This window comes from Rattus norvegicus, chromosome 10 (assembly GCF_021556685.1).
Source record: "Rattus norvegicus strain SHRSP/BbbUtx chromosome 10, alternate assembly SHRSP_T2T, whole genome shotgun sequence".
Classification (NCBI taxonomy): Eukaryota; Metazoa; Chordata; class Mammalia; order Rodentia; family Muridae; genus Rattus; species Rattus norvegicus.
In genome coordinates this window covers 21,122,773-21,141,284 of record NC_141543.1, presented here as the reverse complement: position 1 = coordinate 21,141,284, position 18,512 = coordinate 21,122,773, and the positions used below count along the sequence as shown (strand labels likewise).

Here is an 18,512-nt window from a genome sequence, read left to right as displayed (position 1 = left end):
CTCCCAGGCTTCCAGGAGCTCCTTAGAGAAAGCCAGAGCCGGTGCAGGCCCCAGAAACCTAAGTGGCCAAAAAAGAGGGTCCTGCCAAGACAAAGAGACCAGAGAGCCAGGATAGGTCCCGGGATTCTTGCATCCAAGGAAGCAGGGTGAGAACAAGTAGAGCTGGTCTCAGGGCCCCAAGCTTGAATTGGGGACCAATCCCGGCATAGCTCATGGCTCAACTGCTTCACACTGCTCAGGTCTGGTGCCTCCTGAGCTGACAGAACAACACCTAGAACTGAAGGGTCCCCTTACCATATTGGAGGCCACCAATACACAAATCTCATCCATGGGCAGGGTCTAGGTGAGAATGGGAGCCCCGGCCAGCTGGTTGTGGGAAAGGGTCCACTCTACAGCACAATGTGAGTTTAGGAAGGTTGGGGTGATCTGCATCAGATGAGCTGGGGTGATGTGGTGTTCCTCCAACTGGCTAAGCTCTTCGGGCCCAGGGATCCCACGTGGGATGGCTCAGAAAAGACAGGAGAAGGCGTGGGTACCATACAACCTGACTGGTGTTTGCAGGAAGGGTTCAAGTTGCCAGGAGTCCTTGGTGGTAGCACAGAGCAAGGTCTCCCAGAGTGCTGACAGGGCACAGAACAAGATCAGAGGTCCTTAAGCAACTCCCCAGGGCCCATCTGCACTCCCCTACCACTCTAGAGACCACCGTAGGAATCAACATATATGACAAACTCTCAAAACAAGTCAGGTACAGAGCTCTGTGCTGGGCTCACAGACCACCTTAGGTCATCTCACTTTTGAATATCAAAGGTTCTTTCTGGCCTTGGTGTCATTTTTAGTTGGAATGATGGAGTCGCAGCTTCTCAGGCCTACAAATGCCCAACCCCCAGTGAACAAGAATAGCAGCAGTGAGGAATCTCAGCAGCAGTGGTACAGCCTCCTGTGACCCTCATCACAACCAGCTGCAGTCCTTTTGACATTGAGGCTGACCTCAGACTGTAGTCTTAAAAACACAGCGGGAGGGGTTGGGGATTTAGCTCAGTGGTAGAGCGCTTGCCTAGAAAGCGCAAGGCTCTGGGTTCGGTCCCCAGCTCCAAAAAAAAGAAAAAAAAAAAAAAACACAGCGGGAGGTATTTCTGGCTTTTGACAGTTGGTCTTAGTACACAGTCCCAGTGCAGGCTCTGAAACACACAGCACATGGACAGGCAGGTTCATGGGGCACACAAAGAGCCTAGGAGAGTGGCTAAGGCAGCTGGAGTGGAGGAGGCTGAGGACTCCTGACAGGTTCTCAGCCCCTAGTCTAGTGTGCTACAGTACTAACACGGGATGGCCTGGGCGTGTGCGTGCGTGCGTGCATGAGCGCATGAGCAGGGACACTCTATGTTACATCAGCTCCACTCTGTAAGCTGGGACTCTCCCTCACCGCACCCCAGAAGGCAGCACAGGGTGTAAATGGTTTGGGACCCACCTCTGGCCCGAGTCATTTTACTGGGAGAGGAGATAAGCTAATCATTTACTGTAGAGCATCACAGTTTCCTGACCCAAGGATGCTAGTGAAGCTGGGCAGGACCCACACCTAGAATCGTAGAACTCAAAAGGGTTGAGGCATTAAGCATACCTCATGTCCCAGGCCTTCTTGGGCTAAAATGAGACCCTGTCTCAAAAAAAAAAAAAAAAAAAACCAAAAAACTGTATGAGGATGTAGTGAAGCAAAAGCAAATACTATATCCCACTAGAATGGGGCTATTCTGGGATTCAAGGCTAGGGCCACAGAGTTCTGCCTGGCCTTCTTTAGGAAAATGAAACTGCCTTAGACCTCAGCAGAAGTGGCTAGCAGTGACTGGCAGTGACCTATTCTGACAGAAGTCAAAGCCTGTAAGATCTTAAGTGTAGCCCTTGCCCTGTTCTATTTTCCTAAGGTAGCCAGTGTCTCTTGGGGCCCTAGGAAACTGACACACGATATCCTACAGGACCTAGCCAGGCCTCAGGAGTGGGATGGTGAGGTAGGTGCGTGTGCGTGCGTGCGTGTGTGTGTGTTTGTGTTACATCTATAGTTAGTGTCTACAGTTCCAGCACATGGGGGAAAAAGACATGAAGATCTGCAGTTCAAGGCCAGCCTGGGCTACATAATGGAGAGCTCCTCTAAAAAAAGAAGCAGTAGGGGTTGGGGATTTAGCTCAGTGGTAGAGCGCTTGCCTAGCAAGCGCAAGGCCCTGGGTTCGGTCCCCAGCTCCGAAAAAAAGAAAAAAAAAAGAAGCAGTAACAACAACAAAAACTCTACACAGGTCCTACTGGACCCAGGCCTTGGCAGTAAATAAAACAGACAATCAGACAGGGAGCTGACTGAACTGAGTCAGACAGTGAGGACACTCTATTCCCATCCCAACAAGGACCTAGCCCTAGCTGGTGGATACTGGTTTATATTTAGAACTCAAATTTAAAGACAGTGATATGGGAACCATACTGATGATTTAAACAGTTAGGGTGAGCCTTTTGGGTTCACCAATGCAATAACTGGCCAAGTAGTGTTTGCTTCAGGTAAAAAAAAAAAAAAAAAAAAAAAAACCTTTAAATTACGCTCAGCAAGATGTGTGAGCCAGTAGACACTTGCCATCAAGCCTCATGGCCTGACTCGATTCTTGGAACCCACAAAGTAGAAGAATCAACTACCACAAGTTGCCTCCTGACCTCCACATGTACCATGGCAAATGGAAGCACACATACACACTAGATAAATGTGATTGGAAAACTTTTAACTTAACAATTATACACAGAGCAAGAATGTTATGTGATGTGCAGGAACAGAGAGGCCAGAAGAGACAAAGACCTAGGTACACCCCTTAGGCTCTGACCCCAAGGCGGGCCCCAGCCCTTATAAGTGTCTGTGTGGGCCCTCTAACACCGGAAGAAGGGCTGCATGCCAGCTCTGGACTGAGCATCATGAACACAGCCAAGCACAGGCGCGTCCCTATTGTTCCCCATCAGGGATCCCACAGTCAGTGACCAGGCCCAAGTCAAGCAGGTACCTAATGCTCCCCTTTACACCAGCCAGATGTAGGGCTCTGATGGCCCAGTTCCCACTACCAGCTCATCTTCCTCCACACATGGTTAAGGAGACCATCCTTGTCCTTCCCAAAGAAAAGAATGGATTTCAGTGCTAATGCCTCTGAGTCCCAAGCTCTCAGGGCAAAACAGGCTCCAAGTCACTAACTGGCCGGACTTCCTACCTCGAGCCATAGCCCCAACCACAAGTAATGGGGGTAGTTAAGGATGGGGGTGCTGAAGTCATGGCCTTTTAAGTCCACTGCGCCCCACCTTCTGCATCAGTTCAGGGGAGACCCAGAAAGCTTCCCCCTTTTAGCTCTTCAGGCATACTGCAGAGACCCTTCCCCAGGTCTGGCCCATGCCAAGGCTCCCTTCCTGCGTCCTGGAAAACATTCCAGAGCAGGCAGGGGGCACACACTGGATGTAATCAAACTTGCTAGGTCCTTGATGCCTCACACTCGAGGAACCCTTGCCCTGAGGTTAGATATAAACACCAAAGAGGACCTCAGAGTCCACATCCCAAAAGGGCCAGCGGCTACAGCTGGACAGTGCAAACAGTCCACCCGTGTTTCTGGGACAGAGGAATGACCAGAACAAGAACACACAGGACTCCAGATGTCCAAGCAAACCAACACTTTACTGTGGCTCAGACTGCCTCAGACTTAGCTCAGCCCAAGAACTATAATGCTGCAAGGACTTGACCAGCTCAGACAGGCATCTGCTCCGCTCCAGACCTCCACGAGTCCTGGCACAGAAGGGTTCTCTGAAAAGTCTACTACAGGAGCTGTGCAGTCAGCACATGCCAAGCAGGGGTTCGCCCTCTGCCCACAGGGGAGGCTGAGCCCAGTGGTCAGACGTGGTCACCAGCTCTCTTCTGCACCACTGCGGGCCTGGACAGAGCCTGCTCCTGAAGCCGCTGGACCAGCTCCTCTACGTAGACCTTGAACAGGGGCACAGGGTCCTGAAGGGGAGAGGTCATGGTAAGGCTCAATGTAGCCCAGGGATGGAACTCTAAGGAGGGTGGTAGCCGGCTGCTTCTGGCTGAGCATGGTGAGGGATTCTGACCACCAGGACAGGACACCAAAACTCACATGCCTACCCCTATCTTTTCTGTAACTGGTGGCCACCACAGGCTCCTGACTATTCTGGGAAACAGACACAAATGGAATGTCCTAGGTGATGCCGAGTGGCTAAGTAAACACCTAGTGTCAAAGATCCCTGAGCATTGAGGGGGGAAAGAGTGGGAAGGACTTCAGGAGACGCCATGCTTCATCAAAGTGGCAGGAACCAAAGGTATGGCAGCATTTCCATGTGGCAGTCCCTAAATGCTAGTCTCCTCCTCCCCCCTCACCACTCAACTTCAGTGGCCTGAGGTCGGCCGGTACACAGGTGCTCACCTTTTCCTCCAGAAGCCTCTGTTTCTCCAGGGCCTCCTCCAGCGTCAGGCCAACCCACTCGGCCTCTGCCTCTGGGATGACAAAGTTCTGAACAAGCAGGAGAGAACCGCGTGAGGTGGAGGGGCCAGGCCAGGAGCCTCAGGCAGCAAGCAGTATGGGGAAACTCTCACCCTGTACTTGTCATAGATGGCTGCTCTCCGCTCGGGGTTATCAGGGTGGAGCTGGGGGTCCTGGCGGGCAAGCCTCAGCAGCATCCCTCGCTTCAGGTCCATGCCAAACTTGGAGCACAGGTCCTCCTCAGGGGTCTGGCGGAAGGTTCACATAGGGCCAGGTGCTACAGCAGGCTCCCACCCCACCCCATCAGCTGACCTACAGCAGCCCTAAGCTAGACGACAGCAGAACGGGCCATTGGGATCCAAGCACCCAAGCCTATGTGGGTCAGGCCCAAGGCAACCCCAAGAGAAGGGTAAGAGGTGTCCAGGATCATTGGTCAAGTCAGAAGCTCACAGGGAGTGACCATGTCGAGACAGAAAGCTTCAAGGGGCTGTACCAATGAGGACTCAATCCCACTGTGTATCGCTAAGACCTGTTACGGCTATCCTGGGTGCTCCACACTCCCACGCACATGCAGTGCTCTCTGCCCTTCCCTTGAGTCTTTTTTTTTTAATTTATTTATTTTTATAGGAGTACATTATAGCCATCCACAGACACACCAGAAGAGGGCGTTGGATCCCATTACAGATGGTTGTGAGCCACCATGTGGTTGCTGGGAATTGAACTCAGGACCTCTGGAAGAGCAGCCAGTGCTCTTAACCTCTGAGCCATCTCTCCAGCCCCCCTTCCCTTGAGTCTTAACAAGACTTGTAGTGCACTAACCCCTGCTTGCCTTGAGAATATAGAAGTCGAATCCATAGGCCTCATCAATGAGATCCAGGGTCCTCATGGTCACAGTCACGGTGAACTTCTTGTCCAAGATTTCACTGTAAAGCTCCCGAGTGAACAGCTGAGGTTTCCACACCTTCTTCACCCTATTGGAGAGCTAAGTGTGCAAGAGAAACGTGCTGTTTCCCTACAGCCAAGTGGGCCCCAAAGCACCCTTTCTGGAAGCTGGGCTAAGTAAGCCATGCCCTCTCACTTCCTCAGAAACTCCTCAGGACCATTGATGCTAGCTAGTCAGGGCTCCTGGGCTGGCTCCGGATACCCACCCACCTAGATGTCTGGTTCTCTCAGGCTAGCCCTAATGCTACTATTCCAGACTCTCACACAGCTGAAACTCAGTAGGCACAGGCAAGTGAACCACACCTTGGAAGGCCGGAAACATACACTCTCCTCCAACAGGGCTTGGCTAGGAGCAGAGCATCACCAGAAGAGATAGACTCCAGGCTCTGCCCTGTAAGCATCTCGGCCTTTGTAATTTTTATATACAAGGAGCAAAGGTATCTTGTCACAAGAATTAGGGAAATGTGCATAGAAACTAGCAGGTGACAACCAGATTTTACTTCTCCCTCCTCTTCAGCACAAGCCTCAAATCTATTCTTCCTTTCTTTTCTCCATTGTCACCCACTCCATCCTTACTTTTGACGGCTACCTGATCCAGGACCACCCCACTTCAGGACCGCACTAGACTTTACTAGTGGAGTTTTTCAAATCCTCCCCGCATCACGTTTTAGCGTGCTCCGTAAACAAAACGCTTGGGTCAGCCAGGCTGGCGGTCCATAACGCCCAGAGCAGAGCCTGCTCAGCAAAGCATGCAGAACCACCGAGATGGTCCGCACCCACCTTGTCGTTGTTGGCGTATCTGTAGCCCAAAATCAAGCCCTCTCCACCCCACAGTTCCTGTTGGGACTCTGGAGGATAGTGAACTGGAATGGGTACGTCCTCAACGCGCTCGCGCTGCCCGTTCTTGGGGTTGATCTTGAACTTGGCCCCGTGAGGTTTGTAGTGTACCGGGGTCGGCGTCCGTTCTTCTTCCAGTGAGCGCAAGAAATGGGCGGGCAAGCGCGCACAGATGCCTTGCCGCAGCCGCAGCTTCTGCCACAGGTGCACAGGATACCTGTGCAGCGGCATTGCGCGACCCTCTACTTCTGGAAGAAGCGCGCCCGCGCCTGCCGGAACCGGAATAGCGTCACCAAATGTGCACCTTTGCTCACTGCCGATTGGCAGCTATGCCTATCCATCTAAACTAATCCCTTTCCCTCCGCCTCCTTTAGGGACCATGAGAAATTACTGCGAATGCAATGATACAAGGCACCGTCTGCCAAGTGCAGCCCAGGAGTTCCCCAGCAGCTTTGGTAGGCCTGTTGGGAAAGGCTACCCTAAGCTCAATCTCCCTTTCCCTCCAGAGACGCAAGAAAAAAAAAAGACACTCATTTGGTTTGAAAAAATCATTGTAGAATATTAAATTCACCAATTACATAAAAATATGCCTTCATATCTTAGAACAGTAACATTTTACCACCTCCCCCCAACAATATATACATGTTTCCCCTTTCAGGGACTAAAGTGTGCTTTGGTGGCCAAATAAAGGATGTTAATAGCTTGGGAAGGAGCCCAGAGGCCTACACCTGTAATCCTAGTACTCAGAGCAGATGGGCCTCATAGTGGGAACCATACAGACAGAGCACACTGCATTGCCAACTCAGTGATCCCAGGAAACCAGAAAGACTGGACCAGGGCTCCAGAACCCACTCCTCAAACCTCGATTGATCCAGTAGGGGTCAGCCTCAACCTAGTGCCTAGGACAGCACAAGAGAATGCTCACCAGACTGGGGCCTAGGACTCTTAGGGTGAGAAGGACACTGGCATAGCATTGTGTGCCTTCTGGAGCCACACCTCATACAGCTGAGCAGCCTGCTACCCCAGGATCTTTCCAGGATCCCCCACTCCAACAGAGAATGAGGGAGGGACAGCACACAGCACCCCAGGTCTTAATCAGCTCTCTGATGACCTTGGCCTCTGCCATAGCAACTGCAGCAGCAGGGCATCCCCATGCCAAGGCAGGGTGGCATTCAAGGGTACACGATGTCATGGACAGTGGTCTCTGTGCACTCAGCCTTCCTTGCTTGTGGCTCTCACATCACAGCTTCCCAAAGGAAGGGGACCACGGGAACCCCTTATCTGTGTCTCCAGCCATAACAGAGTGCTCTGCCCACACGTGGCACCTGTGGTCTATCTCCAGGTGGAAGCAGCTCTGACTGGCAACGGCCATAAAGATTTTATGGGTGGAGAGGGTCTTCTCCTCTGGAGAAAGAAGCCAAGGGTCTCAGGACAGTTTTATTCAGATGGAAACCTGGTTGGGGCTAGACAGGCACCTCTCTCATTCCTGTCCTGGCTGAAGAGGTCATTAGAGTCTCGGGTGTCCGTGAGCTAGCCTTATCATGTCACTGTGTACAACTCATCCCGATCATTCCTGCAGATCTGGTAGTGACAGGGGAACTTCTGCAAACAGGCCCAGGACCCAGCCTTTTCTTCTCGTGGAGGGAGAAGAAATGCCACACTGCCAGCCAGTAGGATGTGCCAAATGCTGTGGGTGTAGTAGTAGTTGTCGCTGGTCATCATTGAAGTGTACATGGCGATGCCCACAAAAGCCATGGAGATGCCAGGCAGGAGGTAGAAGACCCAGCGCTGCCACGAGGTAGGGTAGCACTGACGTCGGTGCCCACAGCGGTATATCTAGAGCGGATGGCCAAGTCAGTTATAGTTCCCAGAGGCCCAGAGCCAGGAGTTATGGAGTCTGCCTAGATCTAGGCAGGAGGACTGGACTCATATGGACTCATGCCTAGTGTGATATGCTTAGCTCATATCAGCTAAGGCACACGGCCAGCCTGGGGCTCTATGGGTAGCTGCTACTAGCTCTGAACAGATGTGGGGTTTTGAGGCCCTCCCAGCATAACTAGAATTAAGGGCCTGGATCTCTTCTCCCTGAGTCTGAATGGGAGACCGTGTATGCCCTGTTCCTTACCCACATGAAAGCCATGATCACAAAGGCAAAGACACAAGGTCCCATCAGGTTCCAGATGCCCCTGCGATCCATCTGCAAGGACATAGCGATGACCAGTAGGCCGAGGACAAGTAGTACCTAGGAGAGACACAGTGGTTTGTGGAATCATGGGAGCCTTTGGCTGGAATCACTGGTGATGGCACAAGACACAGTTGGTACTGGTGGCCAGGCATGCTGGTTACCCAGATCAGTTTCCCACCATTCTGGCCGCTCTCCTCTGCCAGCTCCTCTTAAGTGTCACTGGAAGATTCTGCCTCATTGCTGCTCAGCCCCTGGGAGGGAAGTGTCCTTCCTCTAGTCCCTTTACTGTGTCCAAAGGACCCTTCGAGGACTAGGTGGTGATGCCCACTCCTGATGGGCAGTCTTGTACACACTCGCATGATCCTGCATACCAAGCCTTCCAGAATCTGTAATCAGGATGGCCTTAGATGCTCCCTGGGAGCGGACCCCATCTGCCCACAGCCTGAAAGTTCATACTTTCAGCCCGCCGGATCCCCATACTTCAGAACTTTCTCTGCCCACTCTTTGAGATGATAAGGGTGCCCCCCTGATGGGCAGTACCCAGGCTGTAGACAGAGAACACGGTTCACAAACAGTGAAGAGTCACCCCTACTGTCCAGCTGTTGTATAAAGTCCCCGAGTGCCCTTAGACAAGGAACCCAGGAGCATGGCTGAGGCTTCTCAGGGAGGCCTGGCCCGGCTCCTCTTTGAGACTAGAGTCCTGGTCCCCCGTCTTCTTTCCTAGATCCCTCTGATGCCTACACTCTTCTTTCATAGCTTCCTAAGACTTCCTCCACGAGTTCTCGTGTGAGATCTGACGTCCAGCTCTTTCCGTTTTATCTGTCTTTGCCGCTTCGCACAGTGTATGTGAGGGCCTCTGCTTCCCCCGAGCCCAGGTTTGGCATCAGAAGACACTCACCTGTTTCAGGATTGTCTTCAGACGGGCCATGCAAAGAATGGTCACCCAGGTGGATGCCCCAGAACCCAGAAAGTCGCAGTACTGCAGCGTGTCATAGCTGAGGATACACAACACAGCCTCCCCAGGCTGGTCACAGGCGTGGTAGAACTGTAAGGTGAAGCAATGAGCAAGCAGGCCTGACCTCCCCTCCCAGAGTTCCCAAGAGGGTTAGGGCCAAGCCTACCGTTGAGAAGAACATAGTGTAAAAGTAGACAGAGGCCTCAACCAGGAAGGAGCGGTGCACGGATATAGCAATGGGGGCCAGGAACATGAGGTTGCTAAGCGTGAGCAGAAGTGCTGCTGCCCTCTGCTGGGCTACAGTCTGGGCTGTGCTGTTGTCCGTGCAGCTCCACCCACGCCAACCTGGGGGACAAAACCATACCCAGGTGTGAGCTTCTGAACTCTAGGGCCCCTTACTCACCCGGAGGGAGGCTGTATAGACAAGCCCAATGGAATAGGAAGTCAGCACCGATAGAAAACCGGTATTCACAAGGTGGGCAGGCGTGGGCACGTGGGGTGGGGGTGGGGGAGTCTGGACTAGTATGTGCATTCACAGCAGGCATGGTCAGGAGTGGAGAAGGAGAGATAAGCATAGTTGGTACAGGTATGGACGGGTGTGCATGGACATAGGTAGCTGTGGCCAATTATGTCCTGCTGTGAGCAGGCATGAACATGGAGAAAGGTTACATGTGAACAGGTATGTGTAGGTAGGGGCAGGTATGATGAGAGTTGGTAGGGACAGATATAGAGAGATGTGGACACATAGGAGCCAGTGTGGCACGTATGGACAGACAGAAACAAGTGTGAATATGTAGAAACTATCATGGAAAAAGTGTGAATCAGCATGCAGTCACAGAAAAGTGTAAGCAGCAGGACACGGCACAGACAGGAGTAGGCAAGGCAAACAGCTGTAGGCGCTGGGTGGGTGTGGGCAATCAAGGGCAGGCAGGATGCAGGCAATGCTACAGTCAGGAGGAACCATGGGAGAGTGAGGAGAGGGAGGGGGTGCTCTCCTTGCTTTGCTCAGCAAGCGCATCCTCACCTGCCTTGCAGCTGCAGCCTGCGTACAGATAGCCGTATCTACGGAGCAGGAGACACTGGCCATAGGGCCCACAGTCATTCAAACAGGGCACCAGATACAAGACGGTCTCCACGCGAACCGCAGCCTGTTCACAATCCCTATAAAGAGGTGGCCTGAGAAGGCTGGTTGTAGTGCTCTTGCTGGCAGCTCTATCACTAGGACTCCCAAGCCTAGAGCCAAGCCCTCCAGGCTCCAATAGCTGAAATTCCCATTTCCCCTGCTTGTGCTGTTGTGGGATGGGGGCAGGTGGAAAAGGAGAACCCCTCCTAACTCATAGATACGTCCCACTCTTCACTGCTACCAGCCCATGCCATGTTGCCCAGGCCCAGATTCACATACTCAGGACTCTCAGGGCACACAAGCTGCAAGGAGAGGTACCAGTTGTCTGTCTCCGGATAGGGGATGATGAGGTTGGCCATGTGAGATGAGGCACTCAGAAACATGGGATAGCCCTGGAAGAAGGCTGCATGGGGTGGGAGGGCCTGTCAGAGGTGGCTAGAGGGGCCAGTCAGTCTCTCCGCCAAAACTGCCTGCCCAGAATACCTGTGGTGCAGTTGAGTGAAGCGTTGAAGCTGAGGAAAGGTGAGGCAACATTCACACAAGCTGCTACCGAGGTGCCATTTGTGACCTCTGACTGGAAGGGGAAGTAGTGCAGGTTAGTCACTGTCACCCCTCAAAAGGCATCTAAGGAGCAGCCTGCCCCCCACAACCTTGTATATTAGCTCAGTCATGCTGGGTACTTTTTTGAGGGGAGGGGAGCCTCCTGCTAGCCCAAAGTTCATCATGGCCGGGATTCTCTTCAGCTATCTCCTGTTCTGACAGATACAATTATAACTTCTGACAGGGACAGGGCTGCAGCTAGGGGAAAAGTCTTCTCTCCTCAGAGGAATCCCCTTCTGGCCTATGCTATTGGTATCACACTATGACCTGAAAGGCACCTTCACCCCAGTCTCAAATGCTGAAGTTACCCTGTGCCCCGAGCCAAGCCCAGGTCACAGGCAGCTGTAGACAGCTTCAGTGAGTGGCTTTCCAGAGGAAATACCTTGTTAGCCCTCAGGACAATGATGAAGGAGCCCCCGCTGTCCATGCCTGTATCAAGACGGAGCTGCATTACAGAAGGCATGTTTGAATGCACCAGCACGAAGGCCCCATTCAGGGGCTGGAAGTGTACAGACACCACATCTGTGTCCTCCCTCAGGACTGGATAGTTCAGGAGACAGAAGGGGCCACTCCTGCCCAGGTCCCAGTGGGCAGCACTTTGGGACAGCTGGACTGCAGAGGTATCGTAAGTCTGGTTTGGGTTGTTTTGTATTAGATGATGGAAGGTCACACTCCATGGCCTACACGCTGTCAAAAAGACAAGGGGATCAGCCAGAAGAAAGCCCGGAGTTTTGGGGGGAGGCAGATAGAGCCAGTCCAGCCCTCCCTCCTTCCCTCTCATGGAGCCCACCTGTAAAGGCAGCTTTAGCAGTGAAGCCCACTGTCACGTGAGGTTCAGCCAGGCTCTCCACTGTCACTTGTAACCACCGGCCCCAGGGCGGAGAGGACAGCAGCAAATGGCAGAATGGAGCAAGGCCAGTGCAAGTCAATACCCTCTGGAAGTTTCTAGGCAGGGTGGTCACCCCCGCTGTGAGACGTACTGGGCAGCCGGGGCTCACACTGGACACACAGCCCTGCAGTTCCAAGCGAAGCTCCTGGGTGTATTCAGGGACAAAGATCCTGTGGCAAGGTGGTGACTCAGACTTGCTAGCCGGCGCTGTGGTACTTACTTCTTCTAAGGTGCTTAGGGGAGGTAGCTCTTCCCAGGGTGTCTCTAAGCTTTCTCACCTGCAAGGTGAGATGGCACTACCACCCACCCTAAACCCAAAGGCTGGGGCTACAGGACAGGCTTGCCCTCCCCTGATCTCCACTCACTTGAGGTAGCTGGGGTGGGAGAGCAGCGTCTGTGGGAGGGGAATGTCGGGCTCTAGGATGGAGACTTCAACCACCCTCATTACCAGCATATCAGGCTGGAAGATGTAGGCACAGGTTGGAACAAAGCCCTGGGAGGAAATAAAGCAGGAAGTGATGGGTTAGAGAGCGCAGGATGTAGGACAAAGAAGAAGATAGGGAACGGAGTTGAATCTAGAGTCGGGTAGCTAAGAGTAAGGTCTGGGTCCTCCGCGCATCGAGGGGTCTGTTTGGCCTCCATCGGGGGAGGTCAGCCCCCTCACCTTCACCTGGATCTTCTGGGATGAGGGAGGGAGGTGAGCCACCAGGAACCAGTCCCCAGGGGCTGGGTGGGAGATGTTGACTGAGGTGTTGCCCAGTAACATGGTGCTCAGCAGTGTCCTGATATGGAAGGAGGCATGGGTCAAGGTGTCGTCAGGGAAGCTGGTGCCCAGCGGGTTGATGACAGGAGGGGCGCCATAGCGGAAATGCCTGCAAGAGATTATGTCGAGCGAGGGTCAGAGTCGGGGTTTCCACCAGGCCTAGGTGCTAGGGGCAGAACACTGGGTACCTACACTGTGATCTCTACGTCGGCGCATGACGGACCTCCCTGGGACACATGCAGCAGCCATCGAAGCAGCACGGTGTCTGGGGGCACACGGAAGTGGAAAAGCCGGGTGCTACCATACCAGCTATAGAAGGACAGCTTCTGTGGGGCCTGTGAGAAGTGCTCAGACACCAGTCCAGCCTCTATAAGGAAAAGGTAAAGGGCCAGGTAGGTGGGGCAGGTAGGAAGCAAGTGGCTGTGAAGTACTTGTCTATCAAGTCTTAGACCCACCCTGAACTTTGTCATTCATTCAGACTTTGACCCTAGCCGAAGTAGAAAATGCCTCCCGGCACCTGTGAGTTGTCTGCAGTATCTGAAGTTTCTCCTAACAATGAGCAGTTATTCCTTGGCCTCCTCTCCCTAGATGGCTGGGGATTCTGCCTTCTCACAATACAACAACTTGTAAACAGTAGCCCTATCAACCACCACCTCCAGAGGCACCCTCCCAGGGTGGGTCTTTTTGCAAGCTAGTCAGTTGTACCCCCGGTACATCCAGGCCAAGAAGACAGCAGGAGGCAGTCTGGAAGGAGACCCCACCCTGCTAATATCTACCTTGAACACAGGACCACAGCAAAGATTTCTCCCCCACCCCCCACCTTGACTCCTCTGAATGTTCCAGAATCACATGGGCAGGTACGGAGGCTTAGGTTCAGAAGGTGGCTGTCTCTCCAACTTGTTATGACTTAGGACACAGCTAGATCTCCACCCAGTAAAAGACTATGAGGGACTACAGTCCAGAAGCCTGGACAGCCATAAGAACCAAGGGGCAGGTGGCTTCTCTGTTCCAAATGGGTAAGCCTTCCAACTGCCCTCAGGGCAACATCCATGCAAGGTACAAAGACAAAAGCCCAGGCAGATAAACTCCCTAAAGCCCCCCAGACTAGGACATCATGTGGCCTCAGACTCTGCATCATCTTACAGACTCCTACCCCATACCCAGTGCCAGCTCAGGCCTTGTGCTTGCATGATCTTGGGTGTCCCTTACCTTTCTAGATCCCTGTATCCCCATGGGTAGGCTAAAGCCGACTGCTTGTCCCTTTCAGGTTAATGAGTAATAAAGTGCTTTAAGGGAAGTACAGTATTATTTGGCACCCTTCCCACTTGGTAAGCCTCCCTTTGCCCCCACTGTGAAAGTGGTGCCTGGTTCCCCCAGGAGAGGGGAAAGGGACTCAGGTGAGCAGCTGGCTTTCTTGCCAGCCACGTGACTCCTCCAAACACAGGCACCTGGAGAAAAGACAGCAGCAGGCTGCTGGAGGAGAGCTGAGGGAGTTGCAAAGGACCCTGGTGTGGGGGCAGGGTGAAGCTCCCTCGGTGAATTCCAAGCTCTCTGGTATCTGCAGGTCCCATTCACCAGGTTGAGGACTGAATGCCAGGAGCTGCTACATGGTAACATGATAATGGAGCAGAGGGATTCTGTGAGGAGGCAGACTATTGCTCTCCCAGCTGAGGCAGAACAGGATCCCCACCCCCTAGGACTGTGGGGTCTCAGATAGGCAGATACCCAAACCTCTGAGGAAGCCTGGTGGGAGAGATCACCCTACAGTGTGCAGCACCCTTAACCTGCTAAGGGAAAAGCCCTTAGGCCCCGCAAAGCCTTTGTGAATGGGAGACACTTGGAACATCTGTGATGTCTGGATACTTAGATGACCCTTACTCATCTGCCTTAAAGCCAAGTACCAAACTCTCATGTCTAAATAACCCCTCCAGGATTCCTTGATGAAACACACACTCGGCAATTGGCACGGTAGGGTGAGCCACAAGCAACATTAGAAAGGATGGGGAGGGCCAGCTGGGCAAGCCCCTGCCTACCCCAGACATCTCCCCCATTGGCATAAAGTTGTGTAGGGAGTGGGAAAAGGAAGTCCTGAACATTCCCTGGGAACTTAAGCGAAAGTACTCTATCCCCCCACCTTCCAAACCCCAGCAACTGTCAGAGATACTGCCCACCTACATGTGAAAATAGCCATGACCACAGAGCTACTTGTCCCTCACCTAGCCATCCGAGTTCTTAAACTTAATCCCAGGGCTGGAGAAAGAGGAGCAAATAGAATGTGGTATGGAGCAATTTAAAGGTCTTTAGGGAACACTGCCTTTCATTTCAAGTTGTGCCATGCTCAGAAACGAGAAGGAACAGTCCTCAAGGAAAACTAGAGCTCCGAGGAGCAATATTTCGTTGAAATATGGGGCCGGGGGCAGGGGGTGAAAACGGGACATAGAGACCATCAGGAACGGTCTAAGGAACACCAGGTAGCACAAAGGGGGAGTTTCAGGCGACACTGGACAAGGGAAGATGCTCAGCTTTCCTATTTCTAAATGTCTAGGGGTAGGCAGGACTGCTTACCACTGTCCTGCCTCAAGCAGAACCCAGAGGGTCAAAGATCTAACTGTTTCCTTAAACTGTAGACCAAGACGTTCCCACTTAGGGAGCAGAAATACAAAATGCAGTTGAAAAGCTCTCCTATAAGGGAGTACCCTTTCGTTACATCCATTCTGGTCAGTCAGTTTCTTTAGGGCAAGCTGGCAGCACAGACGGTGAGAAGCAAAATCAGCAATCAAGAGTGACCTTCCTGGGATTGGAAATATAAACAAAATGCAGGCTAGACCCCTAGTACAGGGCCTGCCCAACTTTCTCTAGCTCTACCCTTCTACCGGATGACGGTCCTTGGGTCACCACGGTTCAGCTATTCTTCGGAGATGGGTTCCTCTACCTCCCAGCTCGACTGCCACAGTCGCGCCTCTAAAGCACAGGAGAGACGGACCGGTAGGGTACGCTCCAATTGAGCGAACTCGGCGGGCCCGGAACAGAAAAGCGGCATGGGGGGTTTTTCTGGTCCGGATGCCCCGCAGGGGGCGCAACCCAGGATGAGAACCTCGTTTCAACGCCGCGCCAGGTGAGCGCACAGGTGCCCCCCGTGAGTCACAATCCGCCCCGCCCCCCGCCCGCCCCCTGCCCCCGGCCCGCGCCGCCGATGGCGCGGTAGGCCCGCGGGCTCACCGCTCTCCTTGATGTTGCGGGCGGCGGCAGGCGGAGGCCGAGCCAGGAGCAGCAGCAGTAGCAGCAGTGACCCGGCTGCTGCCACCCGCGCTGTGCTCCCGGCCCCAACCCGGCCCATGGCTCCACGCTTGGCCCGTGCTACCCCTCCCGAGTCCCGCGCCGCTCGCCCCCGCCTGGGCAGCCCCTGCCGCCTCTGCGGCCGCCGCCGCTGCCTCTGCCCGGAGCTCCCATGGCTCGGATGGACCTGCCGCCAGCGCCCCGGGCACTTCCGCCTCCGAGGCCCCGCCCCGCGGGGAGCCGGCCTGCGGTCTAGGTCCCTGAGGATGCTGGACCGCGTCACCTTGGCCAGAGTGGAGGCGAACCGCAGGGGGCCGGGAAGGTCGCATTTGAAGGGGACTTGGATTCACAGCGGATCACTCAGCTTGAGGGGACGGGCAGCAAAGGATGAAGCGTCCTGTCGAACGCTTTGGGGTACCAGACGACAGACGTCACGTGGGAGACACGGGGCGAGGTGGGATGCCGGGCAAAGGGGCCAGGCAGGACACTAGACCGGATGAGGAGCAGAGGGATCACTCGGAACCTGGGTGAATTCAGGGCAGAGGGGCCAAACGGAACACGAAAGGACGCTGGACTGGAGACGTGAGGCTTTGGAAGTTGGGGGAAATGGTCGTAGGGGAGGCACCATGGGACACACAGATAAAATAGTCATATGGAAGGCATGGGAGCATATAGAAGTGTTATGTCGGACTCATTTGGAGACGGGAGGCAGAAGAATGACTCTAAAAGAAATGGGAACCAAACAGAGGGGCCACGCAAAACGAAGCGTAGAGTAGATGCGAACTGGAATGTATAGGATGTTCGAGCCGGAGGGCCATAGTACAGAGCACAGCAATATGTATGGCAGAAGGTGCGCTTTGACCTTGCCTTGAAGAACTGAACCTCAGGACCCCTCACACCATAACCACAAACTGCCACAAAAGTATAAGAGACTAAATGGAACCGGGAAGGTACTCTTTGCACCTCTGAGAATTGAGTAACTGAGTTTCTTGTCAGTGATACCTGAACTACTCTGGGTACCAAAGGGATATATTCCAAATATATTAAAGATATGGTTGCAAACTGAAAGCCCTAAAAGTGAACTTGAGGCTTTTTCCAGAAAGGATTCGATGCAACAACAAAAGTAAAGCAGGGCATTAAAAATATATGTACAAAAATAAACCAAGCACCACTGACCCATGCCTTTAATTCCAGGACTGGGGAGGCAATGACAAGCAGATCTCTGTGAGTTCGAAGCCAGCCTAGTTTACAAAGAAAGTACAGGACAGCCAGGGCTTTGCACAGAGAAACCCCGTCTCGAAAAAAAAAAAAAAACAATTTATAAATAACACCAGGACATGGCCCAGTGGTTAAGAGCACCGTCTGCTCTTCCTGAGTCCTGAGTTCAATTCCCAGCAACCACATGGTGGCTCACAACCATCTGTATTGGGATCTGATGCTCTCTTCTGGTGTCTCTGAAGACAGCGACAGTGTATGCATATACATACAGTAAGTAAATAAATCTTAAAAAAAAAAAAAAAGAAGAAGAAACGCCAGGACAGGTTGCAGCCTGCTCAAAAGGCAATCATGTAAAACTGAGTATGGGGGATCTCAACTGAAGTCCCAGTGCTGGTAAGACTATAGCAAGAAAAGTACCCCTCGAGAGGCCAGCCTGGCCTACAGATACTGCAGAGTGCTCCCTTCGTCAGTATTACCTGCCTTCTTAGGAAAGTGATGAAGGACCTGGGCGGTTCTGGCTCACGCCTGTAATTCCAGCACTCAGGAGGCAGAGACAGCCAGCCAGGGGTACTCAGAGAAACCCTGTTTTGAAAAGCTGAAAAAAGTAAAGGTCAAAGTGCTACAGGCTACAGGATTCCAAAACATTGTGCAAATTAGAGCAGGACCACCTCCTGGGTTAGAGAATGTTAAAGGACGTGGCGGCCATCTTTATCTTTTTGGCAAAAAAAAAAAAAAAAAAAAAAAAAAAAAGCTTGATCTTTCAGGGAGATGGGGCCTAGATTAGGAATGTCCCCAAGGAGCCTCTGCACTCTCCAAAAATAGCCCTGGCCTGCAGGCACACTTTATTTCCTCTGTCTCCTGCGTCTACCCACTGTTCTAATGGGGGATGCATCTCTAAATTGGTAACTAGGGGAGGGGTATAGAATCATAAAGTATCCATACTGAAAGTGACTGTGGAATACTGTGGTCACGTGAGGAATGACTGGGCAGAGCACACCTTTATCCCAGCACCCAGACCGGGATCTCTCTCTCTTTTTTAAACAGATTTATTTATTATATATGAGTACACTGTAGCTGACTTTAGACACACCAGAAGAGGGCACCAGATCTCATTAGAGTTGGTTGTGAGCCACCATGTGGTTGCTGGGAATTGAACTCAGGTCCTCTGGAAGAGCAGTCAGTGCTCTTAACCGCTGAGCCATCTCCCCAGCCCTCTTGTTTTGTTTTA

The 18,512-nt window shown here is 52.9% G+C and overlaps 2 protein-coding genes across 4 annotated transcripts; both read right to left on the bottom strand.

Moving 5' to 3' along the window:
• Positions 1-3,660: 3,660 nt before the first annotated feature.
• Positions 3,661-6,546, bottom strand: Mrpl28 (mitochondrial ribosomal protein L28). The gene is given in 5 exon segments (NM_001398816.1): positions 3,661-4,003; positions 4,440-4,526; positions 4,610-4,744; positions 5,326-5,478; positions 6,219-6,546. Coding segments are annotated over 5 exon segments (774 nt in total). The 5' UTR covers positions 6,507-6,546; the 3' UTR covers positions 3,661-3,892.
• Positions 6,547-6,808: 262 nt separating this feature from the next.
• Positions 6,809-16,260, bottom strand: Pgap6 (post-GPI attachment to proteins 6). 3 transcript variants are annotated; one of them, XM_087571551.1, is made up of 13 exons: positions 15,356-15,866; positions 12,983-13,157; positions 12,692-12,899; positions 12,393-12,520; positions 11,929-12,197; positions 11,521-11,825; positions 11,022-11,112; positions 10,818-10,941; positions 10,440-10,576; positions 9,582-9,760; positions 9,359-9,505; positions 8,401-8,517; positions 6,809-8,111 (listed from the first exon to the last, which is right to left on the bottom strand). In XM_087571551.1, exons 3-13 carry the CDS (start codon positions 12,791-12,793, stop codon positions 7,815-7,817), a joined length of 1,896 nt encoding a protein of 631 aa, XP_087427677.1. In that variant the 5' UTR covers positions 12,794-12,899; positions 12,983-13,157; positions 15,356-15,866; the 3' UTR covers positions 6,809-7,814.
• Positions 16,261-18,512: the final 2,252 nt, after the last annotated feature.